Source organism: Sorex araneus, chromosome 1 (genome assembly GCF_027595985.1).
Source record: "Sorex araneus isolate mSorAra2 chromosome 1, mSorAra2.pri, whole genome shotgun sequence".
NCBI lineage: Eukaryota > Metazoa > Chordata > Mammalia > Eulipotyphla > Soricidae > Sorex > Sorex araneus.
Genome location: NC_073302.1, coordinates 81,117,712 through 81,140,306, shown reverse-complemented (window position 1 = coordinate 81,140,306; position 22,595 = coordinate 81,117,712). Strand labels below are relative to the sequence as shown.

Here is a 22,595-nt window from a genome sequence, read left to right as displayed (position 1 = left end):
GATATCTATGGAGTTTTCCCCTGTGCCCCATTCTATTCCACTGGTCTAAGGGCTTGCTTTTATTCCAATACCACACTATTTTAATTGCAATATCTTTATCACATAGTATAAATTTTGGTTCCTCCCATCATTTTCCTCAGGATTGTTTCCACTCTTTGGGGGATTTTGTGATTACAAAGAAACTTTTGTATTATTTTTTCCTATATCCTTGAAAAAAGCTATTGGAATTTTGATCACAAGGCAAGGGCTTCCAATACTATGTTGAAAAACTATATATAAGTGTGGACGTTCCTGTCTTGTGCCTCTCAGGGGGCAGCTTTCAGCTTCTCACCATGGAGCTGACTGTTAGCTGAGTTGGTCACACACACCCTTTACTGCGCTAAGCTCCTTCTATCTCCATTTTGTTGAGTGTCTTCAACTTAAGTGGATATTAAATACTGTTAAAAGCTTTATTTGAGTCTGGTCATACAATTTGTATCTTTTATTGATGTGGTGTATGACATTAATCAATTTTCATATATTGAATTATCCTAGCATCCTTAAACTAAATCCTACCTAGTCATGATGTACAGTCATTATAGTGCATTTATTGAATTAGCTTGACTAAGATCTTGTTGAGGTTCTCTGCATGTGTCCTTACCAGGGACATAATTTTGTATCTATTATTTTCCTTTTTTGTGGTATCTATCTGGTTTTGGCTTCATGGTAATGTTGATCCCATAGGGAGTAATTCCAGTTTCAATTTTTTGGAAGTCCTTGCAAAGGATAGACAATATATCAACTTTGGAGATTTGGTAGAACTTATCAATAAACACCTGGATGTGAACTTTAGTTTGGGGCTAAGTTTTTTGGGGTTGGGCCACACCTGGTGATGCTAAGGCCCTGCATCCAGAGATCAGTCCTAGTGGGCTGGGGGACCAAATGGGGTATCAGAGATTGAACCCTAGATGGCCAGGTGCAAGGAAAGTGCCCTACTAGCTCCAGTCCTGGAAGATTTTTAATTATTTCCTTGCTTGTAAATTGGTCTGTTCAGAAGCATATTTAAAAGTTGAGACACAGTGATAAACCCATTTACAAAGTTGTTCATGATCGGATTTCAGTCATATAATGTTCCAGCACCCATCCCTTCACCAATGTACTTCTCCCACCACCAACGGTCCTGTTTCCCTCTTGTCCTCAGCCCCCCAGCTTGCCTCTACTTTTCTTCTCTCTCTCTCTCCTCTCCTCTCTCTCTCTCTCTTTCTCCCCCACTTCTCCGTTTGGACCTTATGGTTTGCAATGTAGACAATGAAAGGTTATCAGGCATATCCATTTACCTATGTTCAAACTCAGTTCCTGTTCAAACTGATGATTTCCAACTATTATTGTCATGGTGATTCGTTCTCTATCCCAATAGCCCTTTGCCCCCTGCCCCCACCCCCCACACTCTTGTAGCAAGTTTCCAACCATTGACCAGTCCTCCTGGCCCGTTTACCCTCGACTTAGATATTAGTCTCATTATCTATCTATCTATCTATCTATCTATCTATCTATCTATCTATCTATCTATCTATCTGTCTGTCTGTCTATCTACACACATATTGCTCCAGGAGCTACAGCACAGTGGGTAGGGCATTTGCCTTACATTCAGCTGACCTGGGTTCGATTCCTCTGTCCCTCTCGAAGTGCCTACAAGTTACCAAAAGTATCCTACCCACATGGCAGAGCCTGGCAAGCTACCCGTGGGGTATTCAATATGCCAGAAACAGTAACAATTCGCACAATGAAGATGTTGCTGGTGCCCGCTTGAGCAAATCAATGAACAATGAGATGACAGTGCTACAGTGCTACTATATATATATACTATATATATATCCCACATATATAGTATATGTATACACATACACACATATATATCCAACTAATGAATGCAGTCATTCTATACCTGTCCCTCTGTCCCTCTCCTTTTGACTTATTTCACTCTCATGATACTCTCCACATCATCCATTTATAAGCAAATTTCATTACTTCATTCTTCCTAGTGACTGTGCAGTATTCCATTGTGTAGATATAACATAGCTTTTTTATCCAGTCATCTGTTCTAAGGCACTTAGGTTGTTTAAACTTGACTTTCCTGGTTAGTCTGAACAAGTTCCTTGGCTATGGCATCAACAACCGACTAGCTGCATGTCACCCCTACCTCTGTGTCCAGCATGCTATTTCTCTCCTTTCTTTTGGGGGTGTCTATTTTTATTTCTTGAAAATTTATTAAAGTTCTGTGATTTACAATATTGTTAATGATGGTTTCCCATGTACGTCATTCCAACACCACATGCCCATCACAGTGCACTCTCCTCTTCCTTCTCCCGAGGACCCCAATGTCCCTCCCTTCCAACCTCTCCCTTGTGAGTCAATTCTCCCAGGTGTTGCCTCACTGTGTATCTTTAACTTTCACAAGTTAAGAGAGATCATTTTGTATCTATCCCTGTCCTTCGGACTGACTTCACACAGCATGATATCCTCTAGCTCCATTCATGTTGTGGAAAATTCTTAATTTTGTTCTTTCTTGGAGATAACTTGGAGCCTATGAAGGACGGGCCATTCTCCACATGCTCAGGCAGAGCATCACCAATGTGTGAATCTATTCCTGGACCACACACCCTACTCATAGTCCAAGATTACCGCACCATATTTGACAGGGTTCAAAGTAGGAGGCAACCAATCTTAGAGGGAAATACACATTTTTTTACAGATATATATAAAGCACACAAGGCTCAACCTTTAACAACATGTTAGTGATCTCTTATAGAAGGGCTTAATGGTCCCTGGGTGAAATACAACAACCTCCACATTCTTTCCTCTAAGAATACTTTTTTGTAGCATTTTCAGCAATTTTTCATAACAAACAATACAAAATATATTATTTCAGTTCTGCTTTGGGGCAGGGATTGGGGCTTGGAATGGAAACAGCCAAAATATGGTGGTGGGAAGGTGTAATGGTGGTGGGATTGGTGTTTGAATATTAAATATAATCAAATATTGTGAACTACCTTATAAAATAAAAATTATTTAAAAAATGAATAATATTGATGGATGTGCAATATTGTGAATGCAATTAACTGCACTGTCAAAATGATAAAATTTCGTTATGTGTTTATGTTTTAAAAATATTCCTCCCAGATACAGGCTGAAAATAGATTATAGACCGAACATGATGCCTACTTAATACCTCTGTAGCAAACCACAACACCCAAAAAGAGAGAGCGAGCAAATGGCAATGCCCTGCCACAGAGGCAGGGTGAGGTGAAGGGGACAGGGTGGGGGTGGTGGGAGGGATGCTGGGACCATTGGTGGTGGAAAATGGGCACTGGTGAAGGGATGGGTACTCAATCATTGTATGACTAAAATGTAAGCATGAAAACCTGCAAGTCTGTAACTTTGTCTCATGGTAATTCTCTAATAAAAAAAAATCTGAAAAAAAATTCCTCCCAAAATTAATAATAAATCATATCTGTATAACACTGAATATTTTACTTTAACATTCCAACAGATTTCAGTTATGGTCACATTAGCAGTAATAAAATTTGAAAACCAGAGGAACAATTTTATTTTGGTTTGTTACAGTGGTAAAATTTTCTTCTTGGAGGAAAAAGACAAACCAAGCAACCCTAGTCTCTGTGACTTGCAAATAAATCAACCAGCATGTTAAACAAAGTACCTGACTAGATCTTAGCTTCTTATTTTCCAGGTGACTCTTCTCCTGTAATAGGGCCTCCTTCTTGGAAACTATGGCCTCCCGCTTCTTTAGATCTTCTTTCAGCTCCTCCAATTCTTGGCGTTGATTCAGAACTTTCTCCACTTCTTCATCCAACCATTTTTTTTGTTCTTCCAATTTCTACATTAAAATTCAAAAGCATTTGTTTTTTCCTTCTATGATAAAATATATGTGGCAGCAACAGAAATTCAGATCAGCTGAACTATATCAATGAATAATGTTCCTGACTGAAACCATGAGGATGCATCAGCTACAGAACTGAGGTTGCCAGAAGTGGGAGGGAGGGAAGAGCCATCGGACTGTGTCGAATACTACCATTCCCATGGTGGTTGCAGCAAGGCAAAACATTTTGAATAAGCCTAAAATTGCAACCTTAACAACATATATAGTATTGTAAATCAATGCCACATCAAAAAAAATTAAACTTTCTAAAAAATGCAGTAAGCAGTTCTAGTTAACCAGGGGCTGCAGGTTAGTGGAGCATTTAAATGCAGTACTAACCACTTGTATGTGGCCGGCCCTAGTTCTAACCCTGGCACCACATGGCCCCTGGGGATCACCAGGTGTGGCACTGGAATTCTGAGCACCACTGGAATGGTCCAGGTAGCCCCACAGGAACAGCAGCACATCCCCGGGCCCCAGCATTGAGCCACTGACTGGGTATTTCCAGGAGTATCTCCTGACTCCCCTGAGTACTGGGAGCACCCATTCCCCTCCAAAAATCAGTAAATTTCTTTTAAAGGTTAGTTGTAGGATAACATTGATTTGTCCTTTTTGCCTTGCCACAGGGAGCTTAGGTTTATTGGGTTACTCCCATAACAGTGCTCCCATTCCTCTGTGTTTACTTGTAACTTCTTTCTTTGTGCTCTGCTTCCTCAACCAGTGAATCACCTTTATCTCTTAATCAGACTCTGTTAATTTGTAAATATTGCTTTTCTCTTCTCCTTAAGTCCTTTGCATAGTTAATTCAGAGCAATGACCTTTTTATATAGACACAGGAAGACAGTTAATGCTATGCTTTTGTAACTTGGGAGTGAACTGACTGAATGATATTCACCCCTAAGCATCTGTTCTCTGAACTTAAGCCTCAGTTGCGCTTATTTCTTAGCACCCCAAAGGCAGGGTCCTGACGAGGGACTGGATGGACCCAGGGCAAGCAGTGAGCTACCCTGACATCGAAATGGGCCTGGCCAAAGCGCCATGATACTTAATTATAAGTTAAGAGCATGGTCATGGACAAACTCTGTCATGATCCAAAAGTAACATCTAGATTAGGACCCTGCTAGGATTAGGAAAGATTAACCTGGCCTGAGCACTGTAGCTTGATAGAGAGATGTCCCCAGGAGAGCCACCCTACAAGCTCAATGTATCTTTTACTGTGTCCATACAAAATAATATTAAGAAGTAGAATTAAGATGTTGATTAAGATGTTAAATTAAGTTATTGGTCTAAGGAGAGGAGAAACATCCCTAGGTGGTATTTCTGCCCTTGAGCCTGATGGGCGATCAGAAAGGTCCCTTGATTGTGCTACCTGATGGGGTGTGGTGGCTAACCCCAATGTGGATGTGTTGGGGGGAGATGAGAGAGAGACCAGGCAGCAAGATGGAGAGTGGAGAGACTAGCAAAAGGGACGAGGGAGAAGAATGTAGGGGAAGAATGCAGGAGCAGGTGTGTGGAGAGATGAGAGACACGGCTGTGAGAGGGAACACGGAGAGATGAGCGGCAGAGACAGGAGGAAATGGGAATGAGGGGCAGTGTGGGGCTAGAATGGGGGACTTAGAGAGACTGAAACAGGCACGTGGGGAAAATGGAATAAACAGTAATTGATCACCAAGCAGCCTGGTGGCCTCATTTCCTCCCTCGTCTGCCCACAGAACTGGGCATCCTGGGTGGGCCAGCAGCTCGAGTCCACCGAACACAGGTGGCGAGAGAGAGCCGTGGGCTCCCTAGCCACCCAGAGATTACACAGGTATTATTCAATTATGCTAAAGTCGGGGACTTTTTAGACTGACAAAAAAAGATAACAGGTTTCTTCACATAGTTACTTCTGAGATTGGGCTGGGAATCTTTTTGTGTGCATCTTCATCATAGCACTTACAATGCTGCTTACCCTGATAGTTTGCCACCCCGCTGGAACTCTTTCCCTCCTTCCCTCCCTCCCTCCCTCCCTCCTTCCTTCCACTCCTCTCTACCTTCCTCCTCTTCCTTCTCCCTTCCCTTCCTCCCGTTCTCTCTCCTTTCCTACCACCCTATGGATTAAAATACTTTTTAGAAATAAACCTGATTCAGTCAATGAGAACACAATTAGTCAATGAGAACACAACAGTCAATAACAGTGGAAGACATAACACAAACAATGGGGCACACAATACAACCTGCATTGCAGTGTGACAACATCAAATAATTATAAAATAGAGAACTGGAAAAGTCTCCAAATAAGCCTTGCAGCCTTAGTACTCTCAAATTAAGGATATCCAAGCACAGATGAAGAGACAGTGACAATCTGATAGCCTCTACCAAACACAAATCCACACTGAAGAAACAGTAACAAAGTAATGCCACCAAAACAATAGGAAACCACTATCAGTACTTGCTTCCTAATCAAGTAGTTTTCCTTCAAACTTAATAAAGCACAGATCCTGGAAATCTCCATGAAATCTATTAGATGTAACTTGTCCAAGGAAAAGAGAGCAGAGTGGCCCAGGCAAGCAGACACAGAGCTGTGTAATCCTCCACCCAACCCAGGCAGGAAAATGGCCTCATGAGTGTTCGCACACATACAAATAATATCGAAGTCTAGGCATTCGGGCAGAAAATTAGTTAATATGATCTGGAAGGCGATCCCAGATCAACTATGCACACCGTGTAGTTGCATCCAAGTATACTTCAAAGACATACAAGAGGCCTTATAAAGTCTCTCAATTAACTTCAACAGATTCTACAAAAATTCCTTGACTGTGAGGTTTAAAAGATAAACAAGAGATTATTTTTCCATTCTCCTTTCTTCTCACTGAAGGAAAACAGAAAAACATTAAAGTTGTTGACAATTTCTGTGTACAGCTAATACACAGATATTATGTAAACAAGAAATGGAGGGAGGGATTGGTTTTATCTGGAATCTGAAAGATATTATCACTGCCCAGATAACAGAGGTTTTAGTTGTGCTTTGAAAGTTGTGCTTTGTAAAATGTGTAGTAAATCTGTTGATATAAAACTTTTATTTTAATTTTCAGGCAAACAATAAAGGAAGGAGCTCCTTTGCACTTGGTATAAAAAAGATAAAGACTAACAGTGGAAGCCAGGAATGTGGTCACTTCAGAGGGCCTGCCTCACACCCCTAGGCCCAATCCCTGGCACTCCACACAAAATAAAAAACAAAAGCCTGGAACCCTCTGCTCCTAAAGACTGATTCCAGAGGTCTTCTAACCCATTTTGGCATCCAAAGCAGCTTCCTACAGCAATGCAATGGGACTGTGAGCTGGGCTATGCAATTTCTGGCAGAATTTTCCCTGGACTTTATACAGAAATCCAAAACCGTGCGGCCGCGGTTAACATCTCTTAATTGTCAGCAATGTGAAACAGTTCCTTTTTAGCGGGTCTGACTTTGGGGGGAAACTCCAAACAATAACAATAACAGTGAGTTTTTTGTTGAAATATTGAAGGTAATCAAAGTAGCAGCCATTTCTCTAGACTGTAAATTAAGCCATAGCCCCATGCCGGCCGAGAAGAGGAAATATTCCTCTTTCCCGGTTGTTTCCCATTTTCAGGGAGAAACACGGCATGGCGTTTACCATATTATGAGGCGCAGGAAGGGGGATGAGAAAAAAAAAGGGGGAAAGGGAAAAAAAAAGAGTTATGTACTTGGAGCAGTGGGACTACATATCTCTTCATTCTAAGCAATGGAAAACTAATTATCAAATGCTTCCTTGGTAGTAGGGCTGTCTTTCTTGGGGGGAAACTCCAACAACAATAGTTTTGTGTTGAAATATGGAATGTAATTAAGGTAAACAGAAAATGAAGTGAAATTCATCAGTTACACAGTTGCGGGTGGGGAGCGGGGGCGGAAGGTATACTGGGGATTTTGGTGGTGGAATATGGGCACTGGGGAAGGGATGGGTGTTTGAATATTGTATAACTGAGACATAAGCCTGAGAACTTTGTAACTTTCCACATGGTGATTCAATAAAATAAATTTTTAAAAAAGCCTATTGTATTCATTTGAAATGCAGATCTTTGACTTTCCCTCAATAGATTCTACTTAAGCCCTTCCTAATAACTAAACTATTGAAGATGAACAACATAAGCTAAGAACCAAAGGAAGCCTATTAAGAAGCTCCCTATCTGCTCTCCTCAAGAAAATACCTGCGCATAAATTTCACTTTACTTTCTCTTTACTTTGACTACATACAAACAAAAAACTCACTATTATTGTTTGAGACTTAAGCCTGAAAGCTTTGTAACTTTCCACATGGTGATTCAATAATAAAGAAAGAAAGAAAGAAAGAAAGAAAGAAAGAAAGAAAGAAAGAAAGAAAGAAAGTGCAACTAAAGAAAAAAAGAAAATACCTGCGCAATGGAGAATGAGAATTTAGAATATAGATAAGGACAAATATCAAGAGTATAGAGACAAAACCAAGTGAAGTTCTGGATGCTGACACTCAGTCTGAGATTCCTTCCACTGAAGCACTTTAACAACACTGGAGCAGCAGTGTGCCTACAAAGTGCTGTCTTCTATTGTCTGTTCTTTAGGAAAGTAAGGCATGCTGGCAATTGAGTTCTGAATGCATCACCTTCTTAAAAAATTCCTAGTTGTGCTGAGATGATGCCCACGAATGGCCCTCAGCTACTTACTAAGCTCCTTAATGGCCATGATCCCAGAGACACACAAACAAATCTTGGAACCGAGTGGCTCTTGGTAGAAATCTCTCCAGATTTAATTATTAAAATTTTATAATTCCAAGCATAGACATCATATGCTATTCATAACCAGCAATACAAAACATATTGTCTAACATTGCTTTTTCAGCAGATCTGAGTGTTAGGGGAAAATTCCAAATAATAATGGTGGGACTGGTGTCAAAATATTGAATGTAATCAAAGTAGAGAGAGAGTAATGTGGAAATGATCTGCCACACAGGAGGGGTAGGATTGGGATGGGGGGCATACTGAGGTTTTTGGTGGTGGAAAATGTGCACTGCTGAAGGGATGGGTGTTTGATCATTGTATGACCGAGACTCAAGCATGAAAGCTTTGTAACTGTTCTCATGGTGATTCAATTAATAAATTTTTTTTTTTTTTTTTTTTCTTTTTGGGTCACACCTGGCGATGCACAGGGGTTACTCCTGGCTCTGCACTCAGGAATTACCCCTGGCGGTGCTCAGGGGACCATATGGGATGCTGGGATTCGAACCCGGGTTGGCCGCGTGCAAGGCAAACGCCCTACCCGCTGTGCTATCACTCCAGCCCCTCAATTAATAAATTTCTAAAAAATTCCTAGTTGTCAAATAATCAAGATTTTATTTACATATATTATGTTGATTCCAAAATATAGACTTTGACAGTCTTTTAAAGTACCTATTTTGTTTTCTTTCTGTCTGCTATGTTAGCAGCAGCAGTAGTGGCAGTGTTGCGAATCAGAGGGTCTCATGTATGTGAAGTATACATTCTAGCCAAGTTACTCCAGCCTTTTCATATTTTTAAGCAGAATATTTTTTCTTTTTCATGAAAAAGAAAGTGATTACAAAGTTAAGCTGAGTTTCATGCATATATTTCAAGTCCAATTCCACCACCAGTGTCGACTTCCCTCCACCAGTGTTCCAATATTCTCTCCCCATCCCAACCCCTGATGCATCCTGTCTTGTCAGGTTGACAGCGACATTACAAAGTTTCAATGGTTGCAGCTCAGAGCTCATGTTTCCTGTTTTGTTGAGTCTGTATTTGCATATATGGCTAAACTACTTACCCAGGGACTCAGGGCTAAGATCTCTAAGCCTGCTCAGATTGGGACTGGGCTTCTTCCACCCAGATCCCCCATTTTCCAGTAGCTAGGCAGTCACACCCAGAAACTGCCTCCAGCACCATGTAATCTCATTAACGGCCAACATCTAGAGACTATAAAACCAAGCTCCTGGAAGAGAGTGATGCAGAGTCTCTTACCCCCGTGCCTGGCTGTCTTCACCGGGGCCCCCTCAGAGGGGGTGGGTTGAGTTTCCCTCCCCACCCTGAGCAGAGCCCTCGAAGCCGAAGAGCTCCGGAACCCAGCCACAGCCATGCTCAAGGCCACTCTCCACACACTTGGACGAGCCTCATGCATGAAGGAACCGGCAGAGGAACCTAGGTGTGCAGAACCCAGGGCTAAAATCTCCAAAGTCTGCTTGGATCAGGACTGGGCCTCTTCCACCCAGAAACTGACCCTGGCACTGTGTAATCCCATCAATGGCCAACATCCAGAGATTACGAAACAAAGCTCCTGGAAGCGTCAGGCCGAATTCGAAGCTGCATTACATTGTATAGCCTAGTTCTCCCTCTCGGAGAACCTGGCAAGCTACTGAGAGTTTACTGCCCGCACGGGAGAGCCTGGCAACTCCCTGTGGCATATTCATATGCCAAAAACAGTAACAACAATGGGCCTCATTCCCCTGACCCTGAAGAGCCTCTAATGTGGCACCATTGGGAAGGACACGTAAAAAGAGGCTTTTAAAGTCTCAGGGCTAGGACAAATGGAGACGTTACTGGGACCACTTGAGCAAATCGATGATCATGGGATGACAGTGATACAGTGATATTTACCATGTCTTCATAATTCATTAATGTCATTGTAACTTAGGTTGAGTCCATAACTTAGCTACTGTGCTGAGTGCAGCAATGAATAATGGTGTACATCTGCCCTTTTGAAAGTGTCCTTATGCCCTGGGGGGTAGATGCCCACAAGTAGCACTTCTGGGTCATAAGGGAGTTTAATTCTACGTTTTCTGGTAACTTTCCATACTGGTTCCCACAGGGGTTCTACCAGGCAACATTCCTACCAGCAGTAGAAGAGAGTTCCTTTTTAACCACACCTCTGCCAACACAGATTATTCCTACTCTTTCTGATTTGTGTCATTAGACCTCGTGATCGCTTTCGTCTTTAATTCTTTGTATATAAGAATGCGATCAATTTTTGTTTATTGATTTTGTAGCCAGCTACTTACTGTACTGGTTTATTGTTTCTAGAGAATTTTTGTGCGGACTCTTTAAGAGTCTTCTATGCATATCATTATGTCATTTACAAAGTGATAATTTGAGTTTTTCTTTTCCAATTGGGATCCCTTTGATTTGCTTCTCTTGACTGATTGCTGTAGCCAGGGCCATGTTGAATAGAAGAGAATGGACATCCTTGTCTTATGCCTGCTCTCAGAGGGAAATCTTTCAGTTTTTCACCACTAAGGATGATAGTGGCTGTGGGTTCGTAATAGATAGCCCGTTATTATCTTTTTTTTTTTAAGCAACCCATAGCTCACCACCTCATCCATCATCTTCAAGAGGTTTTTTCTTCTTGATTTCTAGGGCATAATAGTTTAGACATTCCTACTCTAGGCCTTAGAGTATGGTATACCTTGAAAAAAATGATATTTGGGAATAAATTTATTTTTTTTAAATATAACTTCAAAGTGTCAGTAAAGTGACAAGAATGATACGATGAATTTTTTTAAATTTATTTATTTTTAATTAGAGAATCACCGTGAGGGTACAGTTACAGATTTATACACTTTTGTGCTTATACTTCCCTCATACAAAGTTCGGGAACCCATCCCTTCACCAGTGCCCATTCTCCACCACCAGTAAACCCAGCATCCCTCCCACCCTCCCCAATACCATCTCCCCCCACCCCACCCTGCCACTGTGGCAGGGCATTCCCTTCTGTTCTCTCTCTCTAATTAGCTGTTGTGGTTTGCAATAAAGGTGTTGAGTGGCCACTGTGTTCATTCTCTAGCCCACATTCAGCCCGCAACACCCTTCCCCCGCATGGCCTCCGACCACATTATAGTTGGTGATCCCTTCTCTGAGTTGCCCTCTCCCCAGAATGTGAGGCCAGCCTCCAAACCATGGAGTCAACCGCCTGGTACTTATTTCTACAATTCTTGGGTGTTAGTCTCCCACTCTGTTATTCTATATTCCACATATGAGTGCAATCTTTCTATGTCTGTCTGTCTCTTTCTGACTCATTTCACTCAGCATGAAACTTTCCATGCCGATCCACTTATATGCAAAATTCATGATCTCCTTTTTTCTAACAGCTGCATAGTATTCCATTGTATAGATGTACCAAAGTTTCTTCAACCAGTCATCCGTTCTATGGCATTCAGGTTTTTTCCACATTCTGGCTATTGTAAACAGTGCTGCGATGAACATATAAGTACAGATGTCATTTTGACTATACTTTTTTGCTTCTCTGGGATATATTCCCAGCAGTGGTATTGCTGGGTCAAATGAGGCCCATTATTATCTTGAGTAAGGTTCCTTCTACCCTTTTTTTGTTACAGGTTTTTATCATGAATGGATGTTGGATCTTGTCAAGGCTTTCTCTGTATCATTTGATCATATGATTTTTATCTTTCCTTTTATTAATGTGGTGTATTATGTTAACTGATTTGTGTGTGTTTAACCATCCCTGCATCCCTGGGATGAATTCCACATGATGAGGATATATGATTTTTTTGATATGTTGTTGGATTTGGTTAAGATTTTGTAAAGGATTTCTGCATTGATATTCATCAGGGAGATTGGTCTAAAATTTTCTTTTCTGGAAATGTGTCCATCTGCTTTGGGTATTAGTGTAATATTAGCTTCATAGAAGATGTTAGGGAGGATTCCTATGTTTCTAGCATTTTGGAAGAGCTTAAGAAATACAGAAAGTAAATCTTCTCTGAAGGTTTAACAGACCTCACCAGTGAACTGGGACTTTTGTTCCTGGGGATATTCTTACTGTTTCAGTTTCCTTACTTGGAATTGCACTGTTTAGATTCCTGTTTAGACTCTCTACTTCACTCCTTGTTGAGCTTGGGAGATTACATGACTTTAAGCATCTATTTGCTTCTTTTAGGTTCTCTAGATTATAAAGTTATTCAGAGTAACTTCTTATAGTTTAATATCTGAGAGATCTGTTTTAATTTCTCCCCTTAATTTTTTTTTGCTTTTTGGGTCACACCCGGCAATGCACAGGGGTCATTCCTGGCTCATGCACTCAGGAATTGCCCCTGGTGGTGCTCAGGGGACCATATGGGATGCTGGGATTCGAACCCGGGTCGGCCGCGTGCAAGGCAAACGCCCTACCCGCTGTGCTATCGCTCCAGCCCCTCTCCCCTTAATTTCTCCAAGACAAATAATTTCTCCCAGATAAATCTCTAATCTGATTTATTTGAACAGTTTCTCTTTTATTCCTCGTGAGTCTAGCTTAAGGTTTATATGTTTTTTTTTTTTTTTTTTGCTTTTAGGGTCACACCAGGGGTTACTCCTGGCTCTGCACTCAGGAATTACTCCTGGCGGTGCTCAGGGGACCATATGGGATGCTGAGAATTGAACCTGGGTCGGCCGCGTGCAAGGCAAATGTCCTACCCTCTGTGCTATCACTCCAGCCCCAGCTGAGTAAATTCTTTAATTTACATATATATATATGTGTGTGTGTGTGTGTGTGTGTGTGTGTGTGTGTGTGTGTGTGTGTATTTGCTTTTTGGGTCACACCTGGCAGGCAATGCACAACACCCTACCTGCTGTGCTATTGCTCCAGCCCCCAAGGTTTATATGTTTAATTTTTAAAATAACCAGCTTCTGGTCTCATTGATTCATTGATTTCTTGGTTTCTATGTTGCTGATTTCTGTTTTACTAATAAAATAGTTTTTATTATTTCCCTCCTTCTGAGCAGAATTTTTTTTTCAAAACCAATGTTTAAAAAAACAAAAAAAAATATGGGGGCAAGAGAGATAGTACCTTGAATGCCTTGCATGCATTCTACCTGTAATCAATCCTTGGCATCCCAAGTTCCTTCACAAGTCATTCTGAGTACTACCAGGTGTGCCTACCCACCAAAAAAAAAAATCAATAGGGGCTGGAGTGATAGCATAGCGGGTAGGACATTTGCCTTGCATGCGGCTGACCCGGATTCGATTCCCAGCATCCCTTATGGTGTCCTGAGCACTGCCAGGAGTAATTCCTGAGTGCATGAGCCAGGAGTAACCTCTGTGCATCGCTGGGTGTGACCCAAAAAGCAAAAAGAAAAAAATTTAGGGGCTGGAGCAATAGCACAGCAGGTAAGGCATTTGCCTTGCACACAGTCAACCCGGTTTCAATTCCCAGCATCCTATATGGTCCCCTGCACACCACCAGGGGTAATTCCTAAGTGAAAAACCAGGAGTAACCCCTGTGCATAACCGGGTGTGACCCAAAAAGCAAAAAATAAAAAATAAAAATTCAATAAACAAATATAGATTTGGGGAGAGGGGGTCAGGATGTTTAGACAAGCCCAGTGATGCTCAGAGGCTATTCCTGGCTCTATACTCAGGGAACCATATGTGATTAGGTAATTTGAACCAGGGTTGCATGCAAGGCAAGTACCTTATACCTCCTGTACTATCTCTCTGACCCCTAAAATATAAATTCTTAACATTTTCAAAACTAGATCTCACTATCCTGTGTTCTTTCTACCTCTCCTGTATCCTCCACATAATCTTTTTGTCTTTGTTTTGGGGGCCACATTCATCTGTGCTCAGGGCTTACTCATGGTTCTGTGCTCAAGGATCACTCCTGGCTCTGTGCTCAGGGATCACTCCTGGCAGTGGAGGAATGACCATATGGGAGGCTGAGAATCAAACCTGGGTCAGTTGCATATAAAGTATGCACCCTACATGCTATACTATTGTTCCTATCCACAAAACCTGCTTAACCCAGAAATATTACTGCCAAAAAGCTTAAAATGAGAGGAGAGGTTAGTGGGAGAAAGAGAAAGGGATTGGAGGGAAGAATCTCTTTAATCAAAGGACAAGGAATAAATCCATGTTCCAAAATTTAGGAAAATGGATTTATTTCCAAAATAAATTTGTAGTAGTGCTCAGGAAGCCCTGTAATACTTGGTCAGCTGTATGGACCAGATGGCTTGGTGCTCAATGAGGTGAGGGACTGCTTCTGGGGCCAGTGGTATGCTGGGGCCACCAGTGCCCCACCGTTAATGCTGGGATCTCCAGGACCACACTCAGCAGTGCTCAGAGTAAGGTGTTGCTAGTGATTAAACCTAGGAGCCTCTAGCATACCAGACATATTCTAGTATTTGATCCCCAGCCTCAAAAGCAAGTAAATTTTTCAGAATTACAGTGATAATATTTGCATAACCGAGTATTATTACAATTTAAGTAGCATACTTTTTCTTTTCTATTCTTTTTTTTTTTTGGACACACAGTAATTATTGATGACAATTTAAAGAGCACATACTTTTGGTATCTACAGCATTTTTCTTCTGTTTTTAAAATTTAGGCACTGTGGCTTACAAAACTGTTACTGGTAGGGTTTTTTGCATAAAATATCCCAAACCACTCTCCATCAGTGTCTACTTCCCACCAAAGTCCACTTTCCTTCATCATCAACCCATTGTGTGCCCAGTATTTTTTTTAGTAGTTTGTTAGAATTATAATTTTGAATTTACGTGAGATTGAAATTTTATTTCATTGAACTTGGATGTGAGTTTATAAAATTCATTGTTTCAGTGTGGCACTAAGCAGCTTTTTAATATACATGATACATATAAAATCTGGCTATGTTTCAATGGAAAGCTCTAATTTTTAGAATACATATGTCTTCATGAAAATAAAACACTGGGAAGTAAATACAATCTGATGAACATATATTTCATGTTTAAATTATGCAACATTTAAATTAACTTATTTCTACTGTAATAAAAACCAAGCACATTTCAAAATGTAAAATTATTTTTAATAACAGGAAGATTTCAAAAAATATTTGAAAATTTGCACTGGAATGACAAAGCCTATGTTTAAAGATTGTATCAGTCAAAGGCTTACAGATGATATAATTCATTCTGGATTCTGGAAGAGATTATAGGGATAGAGAGCACACCAATTATTTCTAAAGGAAGGGAGGAAGGGAAGGGAAGGGGATAACTCAAAGAGCATGAAGGAACTTCTGAGAGTGGTAGAACTGTCTTCAGACTATGGAGGCAGCTGCCTGACATCAATCTCCAAAAGTCATCCACTGACAACTCCGGAGATCTGGGACCCTGTTAACTCCTCCCTCTTGCCCCAGCCACGGTGCCTGCTGGACAGCTCTGCGCTGAACTCACGGACCTCTCTTCCCAGTCCTAGCTGACACATCAAAACCCAAGCCCCAAACCCAATGAGTATTACTCCACCCATCCTTCACACTGGGGACAAGTGCGATATGACAAAGTCCTAATTCAGGGATAGGATACCTGAGATTTCTCAGGTACTTAAATAGAGTAACTAGATGATGACTTCCTTATTATACTCAAATACCACTACATGGTAAGGAAAATAATCTGAACAGAGTAGCTCTGTAGTATAAACAACTGAGTGCATCAGTACTCAGGTACCTGGGAATCTAAAGCTCCACCTTTAGCACCCACAAAAATCAAAGAACAATGGGAAACAAAATTACTTAACTGCTATGGTAATCAGGAACAGAAGTATAGGTAACTTTTCAAGTTTATCAAACCTCTCGAGCCTAGTCTATGATGACCTTAAATTAACATCGCATTAGCAACAGAAATAACAATTTCACTGGCAAGTGAAATTAAGCAATCACTGGACGAGAAATTCAAACAACTCAAATAATTGATTCAGAGCATATGAAAGATACCATACAAATTAAATTAAAGGAGCTAAAAGACACAACAGCAAGCTATAGAATCAGAATATCACATATGGAGAACCATATACACTAAACTTGAAACCAAAGTACAAGTCAGCAGTAAGGAAGAGGCAAACTAAAAGAGAAACCAAAAAATGGAAAAAAATATAAAGGGTAACAGCAATGGGAATAATTTCCAAATTGTATAAATAACAGAAGAGAAAAAGAGAAAGGGTAAGAACAACTGGTAGGAAAATCATAGCTAAGAATGTCCCCAGCCTCTGCAGGGAGGCAGTTGCATAGACTGAAGAAGACCAAACAAAACAGACTCAAACAGAATAACACCAAGACACTGTGTGATCAAAGTGGCAAAAACCAAAGAGAGAGACTACCTAAAGCATCAAGAGAGAGAAAAAATTTCAAACATAAGAGAGATTACCTAAGGATCACAACTTAGGTAATCTCTTATGAAATTGTTCTCCTGTATGAAACTGTAGAAGGGAGAAGAGTGGAATGATATGTTCAAAGTACTGAGTGAAAAAACTTTCAACCTAGAGTCCACTACCCTGAAGAGCCCTCATCTAGTGGATAGGGGAGGTGTGAACAACCACACACAGAAAAACATGTTGGAAAATTTGGGAAGAAACACAGGAAATTATGGGAAGCAACAACTTCACACAGAAAAACGGCAGTACAATCCTTTATATCAATAACATCCCTATACACTAACAGCCTAAACCTTCCCATCAAAACACACAGAGTGGTGGGATGGATGAGGGAACAAACCCATCAATTTGCTGCTTTCAAAATACACATCTAAAATCACAGGATATGGGGCCGGAGCGATAGCACAGCAGGTAGGGCGTTTGCCTTGCACGTGGCTGACCCGGTTTCGATCCCCGGCATCCCATATGGTCCCCCAAGCACCGCCAGGAGTAATTCCTCAGTGCAAAGCCAGGAGTAACTCCTGAGCATTGCTGGGTGTGACCCAAAAAGCAAAAAAAAATTAAAAAAAAATAAAATCACAGGATAGATACAGGCTCAGTGTAAAAACCTGGAAGCTAATCAACCAAACTAATAGTAAATAGAAAAGCTGAGACAGCCATACGTCTAGCAGACCAAATAGCATTTAATCTACGAAAGCAATTACAGGGGTTGGAGTAGGGCATTTGTCTTGCTTGTGACCAACCAGGCTCAACAGCCCATATGGACCCCTAAGACTGACCTCTGAATGCAAAGCCAGGAGTAAGCCCTGGGCACTGCTGATGTGGCCCCAAAGCAAACAAAAACAGATATTACAGATATGGATATACACTACTTATTGGTTAAGGGAACAATAAAGACGTACTACCTCCAGTCAACACTTAATCACTAAATGTAGGGTTAGCAAAGTTTGTAAGGATTTTGCTCACAAATCTAAAGAAACACATGGATGGAAAAAACAATAATAGTGGGGGACTTTAAACTCCATTGTCACCCCTGGACAGATAAGAATATTAGTAAAGACATAAGAGTCCTGTATGAGGAACTAAGCCAAACTAAACCAACCAACTAAACCAAATTTCTCAGCATCTACCCCCAGGCCATAAAAATATTCATTCAAAAGGACACATGCACACCATCATTCATTGCAGCACTTAGCACTGTAGTTAGGATATGGAATCAACCTAGATGTCCAGCAACAGATGAGTGGATAATAAAAATGTGGTATATATACACAATAGAATATTACACAGCTGCAAGGAATGATAAAAATGATGCAATTTCCTACAACTTGAGTGGAACCAGAAAGTTGAGCAAAGTAAGTCAGAAGAAGAAAAACAAGTATCAGATGAACTCACTTGTCTGTGACATGCAGAGTACTGGGACGAGGGAAAGCAAGGCAACATAGGGGTGATATCTAGATTACCTCAGAACCTGGCCTATAGGCCTAAGGGTAGGGAGGAAAGAAACTGAAGCAGGTAAAGTAAGCAGAGGCAGATGGAGGGTACCAGGGCAGGAAGCAGGAGCCGTAAAGAGTTGTTATGTAACCATGCACCTCACCCATAGAACCAACAAAACTGAAAGCAGGAGATCCAAACTACAATAAACTTAAAAATGCGCTTCTCAAGGAGGCATGCAGGGTATGGGGGGTGGGGTGGAAGAGAAAGAGGGCCGCAGTGGAGGGAAATTGACAGGGTGATGGGATAGATTTGGGAACACTGAATACCTGAAACTAAATAACTATATATAATGGTGCCTAAATTTTTAAGAAAAATTTAAATCCTCTATTTAAACAAACACCATATGAAAGAGAAACCAAGAAATACTAAATAGATTTGACAAACCTGGAGTTGGTCCGTATTTCCAAATGAATCTTTTCTCCTTTTCATCTTAAGTGCATCAAAGTTCTCATCTTTATGTTTGAGAGTTTCCTGTTCTGCTTTTAACTTCAGTTCCTGCATAATAGAAGTAACACAAACCAAAATACTTTATACTTCTGCTATCTGGACATGATTAAATATTTAAACACATAATAATTTTCCTGATATTTACTTTCTTAGTTGTGAAAACTAAGAAAATGAGTGGTTGAAGGATGAAGTAATTTGGGAGAAATATACTACTTGTCCCTTACCAATCAACCAATGTCACAGCAAAAATCATGCTTTACTAACAAAACCAATTTTTTAAAATTTATTTTTTAATTAGTGAGTCACAGTGAGGGTACAGTTACAGATTCACACATTTTTGTTCTTGTTTTTCCCTCATGCAATGTTTAAGAGCCCATCCTTCTACCAGTGTCCATACTCCACCACCAATGAAACCAGTATCCCCCCCACCCCACCCCACCTCTGCGGCAGGGCATTCCAATTTGATATCTCTCTTTCCTTTTGGGTGTTGTGGTTTGAAATAGGGGTATTGAGTGGTCATCCTGTTCAGTCTCTAGTCTACTTTCAGCATGCATCTCCCTTCCCACGCAGGATCTCCAATCACATATTACTTGGTGTTCCCCTCTCTATCTGGGATGACTTTCCCCCAGCGTGTGAGGCCAGCTTCCAAGCTATGGAGCCAACCTCCTGGTATTATATACTACCATACTTAGGTATTAGTCTCATACTCTGTTATTCTATATTCCACAGATGAGTGAAATCTTTCTATGTCTGTCCCTCTCTTTCTGGCTCATTTCACTTAGCATGATACTTTCCATGTTGATCCACTTATATGCAAAGTTCATGACTTCATCCTTTCTAACAGCTGCATAGTATTCCATTGTATAGATGTACCAAAGTTTCTTTAACCAGTTGTCTGTTCTTGGGCACTCGGGTTTTTTCCAGATTCTGGCTATTGTAAACAGTGCCACGATGAACATATAAGTGCAGATGTCATTTTGACTATACTTTTTGTTTCTCCAGGATATATTCCCAGAAGTGGTATTGCTGGGTCAAATGAAAGCTCAATTTCTAATTTTCTGAGAAGCGTCCATATTGAACAAAACCAATTTTTGAAGGGCTGGGGAATCCAGCAGAAATGCAGACTTCACATATTCTATACTGAAATCAAACCACCCCTCCAAAAGGATTTCCTTCATTCTTTACAAGTTAGGGTAAAAGGAATAAGGAGTTTAAAAATTATTTGTGTGCTTTTCTCTTCTCCTTTCTGAACTCTTTACCTTCACAAGTTCACCCAAAGTGCCTCTGTGTCATGAGGACATGAGAATTCATTACATGAGAAATGCAAACAAAGAATAATATTATTTCTGGTGTTCCAAAATCAGATTTTTGGAGCAAATAGAAAGCTTCAAATATTTTGCATCAATAGGAAAGCTTCAAGAGGCAGCTCACAGTCCTCCAAAGCCCGTCAGCTCTCACACACAGCTTAAGTGTCTGAGGCCCAATGCTCATGACACCCTTCTGAGGTTCAAAGGTTTGCTGCAACCCACCACTCCACACTCCACGGGGAGGCGGAGAGACAACTCTGTGGGTTGAGTGTACACTTGGCATATAGGGGCTCGGGTTCAACACCTGGCACTGCAGAGTCCCCCAAGCCCCTCCAGGGTCAGGAAGCAACCCTTAAATAATGAACTAGAAATATCCCCAAGCACAGGCAGGTGTAGCTCCAAAATAAATAAATTTAAATTAAAGATAAAGCTCAGCATGAATTAAGAAGGAGGCCATAAATGACAGTGGGCTGGTCTGCATACTTTCTCTTTCTGATCTATAAAAGGTAGCACTGTGGCACTGTCGTCCCATTGCTCATAGATTTGCTCGAGTGGGCACCAGTAAGGTCTCCATAGTGAGAATTGTTGTTACTGTTTTTGGCATATCGAATACACCACGGGTAGCTTGCCAGGCTCTGCCATGCAGGCAAGATACTCTTGCCGGCCTCTCTGAGAGGGGTGGAGGAATCAAACCCGGGTTGGCTGCGTGTAAGGCAAATGTACAAAAATTTTAGGTGTTAAAAAAATCTCACACAAATGTTACAGGATAATTTTATATCTGTTGAATCTCTAAATATTTTAAATTCTATAATTTTTTGTTAATCATGTTTTATAAACATATTGAACTGGACAATTATCAATGAAATAGAAACAACTTTCTCCGCAAGTTCCAGAAGAACTGACAGAAAGGAAGTAAAATGGGGGCACAGAGATAGCACAGAAGGTACGGCTGGCCCAGGCTCTAGTCTCAGCACCACCATGTTGGTTGACTGGTAAGGGACTAATAGTATTTTTCCCCTAAATAGCTTCAGCCCTCATCTACTCACTTTCTTAGTTTCTACAACTAAGAAACTAAGATCGCTGAGCACAGAATCAGTAGTAAAAGCTGAGTTCAACCAGGTGTGGCCTAAAAACAACAAGACAAAAAAGGAAGTAACATGAAAGCTTACCATGTTCTGTCCAGGAATGGCTGAGAGGAGAAAAAAGCCAGAAAGCTATGCCCCAATTCTGATCTCACATTTTGTCCAATGAAAGGATAAATAAGTAACCGTATCAAATACAGGACAGTGGCCCCAAAGGCAAATTGACTATACAGACTTAGTTGAAAGAGCTGAGCAGCATGTCTTAAAAGACTCCTCAAGCCTGGACGTACATTGATCCTGAGTTATGAAGCTGACTATAGAACTGAAGGCAAGATGAGTCGCTGGAGGTGGGGAGCGGGTGCTAGAGAGATCGTACTGTGGATAAATCGCTTGCCTTGCACATGATTGACCCAGGTTCAATCCCCCGAAGCCCATATGGTCCCCTCAGCCCACCATGAGGTATCCCTCAGGGCAGAGCCAGGAGTAAGTCCTGGAAATCACAGCTGGGTATGCACAACCCCCCCCCAACCAAAAAAATGATGGGTTGGAGAGACAATACAGTGGGCAGGGCACTTGCCTTGCACATGGCCAACCCAAGTTTGCTCACTGGCATCCCATATGGTCTCCTGAACACCACTAGGAGTAATTCCTGAGCACAGAGCAAGAAAAAACCACTGAGTATCACCAGGTGTAGCCCAAAAAAACAATTAAAAAAATTTTTAAGTCACTGGGCTAACACTCTAGGTTGGAAACATAGCAGCCTCGGGGGATTTATACTGCCATCCTCAGAAGAAATAAATCTGAGTCCCTATGTGCTCTAGACTAGAAGTCAGACCAGAGTGTGGGTTCTCCAAGTTCACCAGCCATGAGTGGCTATTGTCGGTGGCCAGCAAGCAAGGTGGACAAGGAAGACCAGATTCCAGCCAGCCACACAAAGGGACCACTAAAACTCATGAGTCCTTCCATTTCTATATGATCAATAAAAGTTACACATGCAATCACCAGATACACTGGATTATCTATCTTAGAGAAACATGGGGAAGGAAAGACTAAAGACAATGATTTATTATTATTACTTTTTGCTTTTTTGGGTCACACCTAGCGATGCTCAGGGGTTACTCCTGGCTCTGCACTCAAGAATTACTCCTGGCAGTGCTCGGGGGACCGTATGGGATGCTGGTAATTGAACCAGGGTCAGCCGTGTGCAAG

General features: G+C 41.1%; 1 protein-coding gene across 1 annotated transcript in view; it reads right to left on the bottom strand.

Annotated features, from left to right (window-relative positions):
- The window catches only part of KIF27 (kinesin family member 27), a 129,390-nt gene that overhangs the window by 24,724 nt on the left and 82,071 nt on the right, over nucleotides 1-22,595 (bottom strand). The window contains exons 12-13 of the mRNA XM_004600099.2: nucleotides 18,935-19,045; nucleotides 3,698-3,874 (exon numbers count right to left, since the gene is read on the bottom strand). Coding sequence (XP_004600156.2) covers nucleotides 3,698-3,874; nucleotides 18,935-19,045 — 288 coding nt within the window. The remainder of the gene's footprint in view (nucleotides 1-3,697; nucleotides 3,875-18,934; nucleotides 19,046-22,595) is intronic.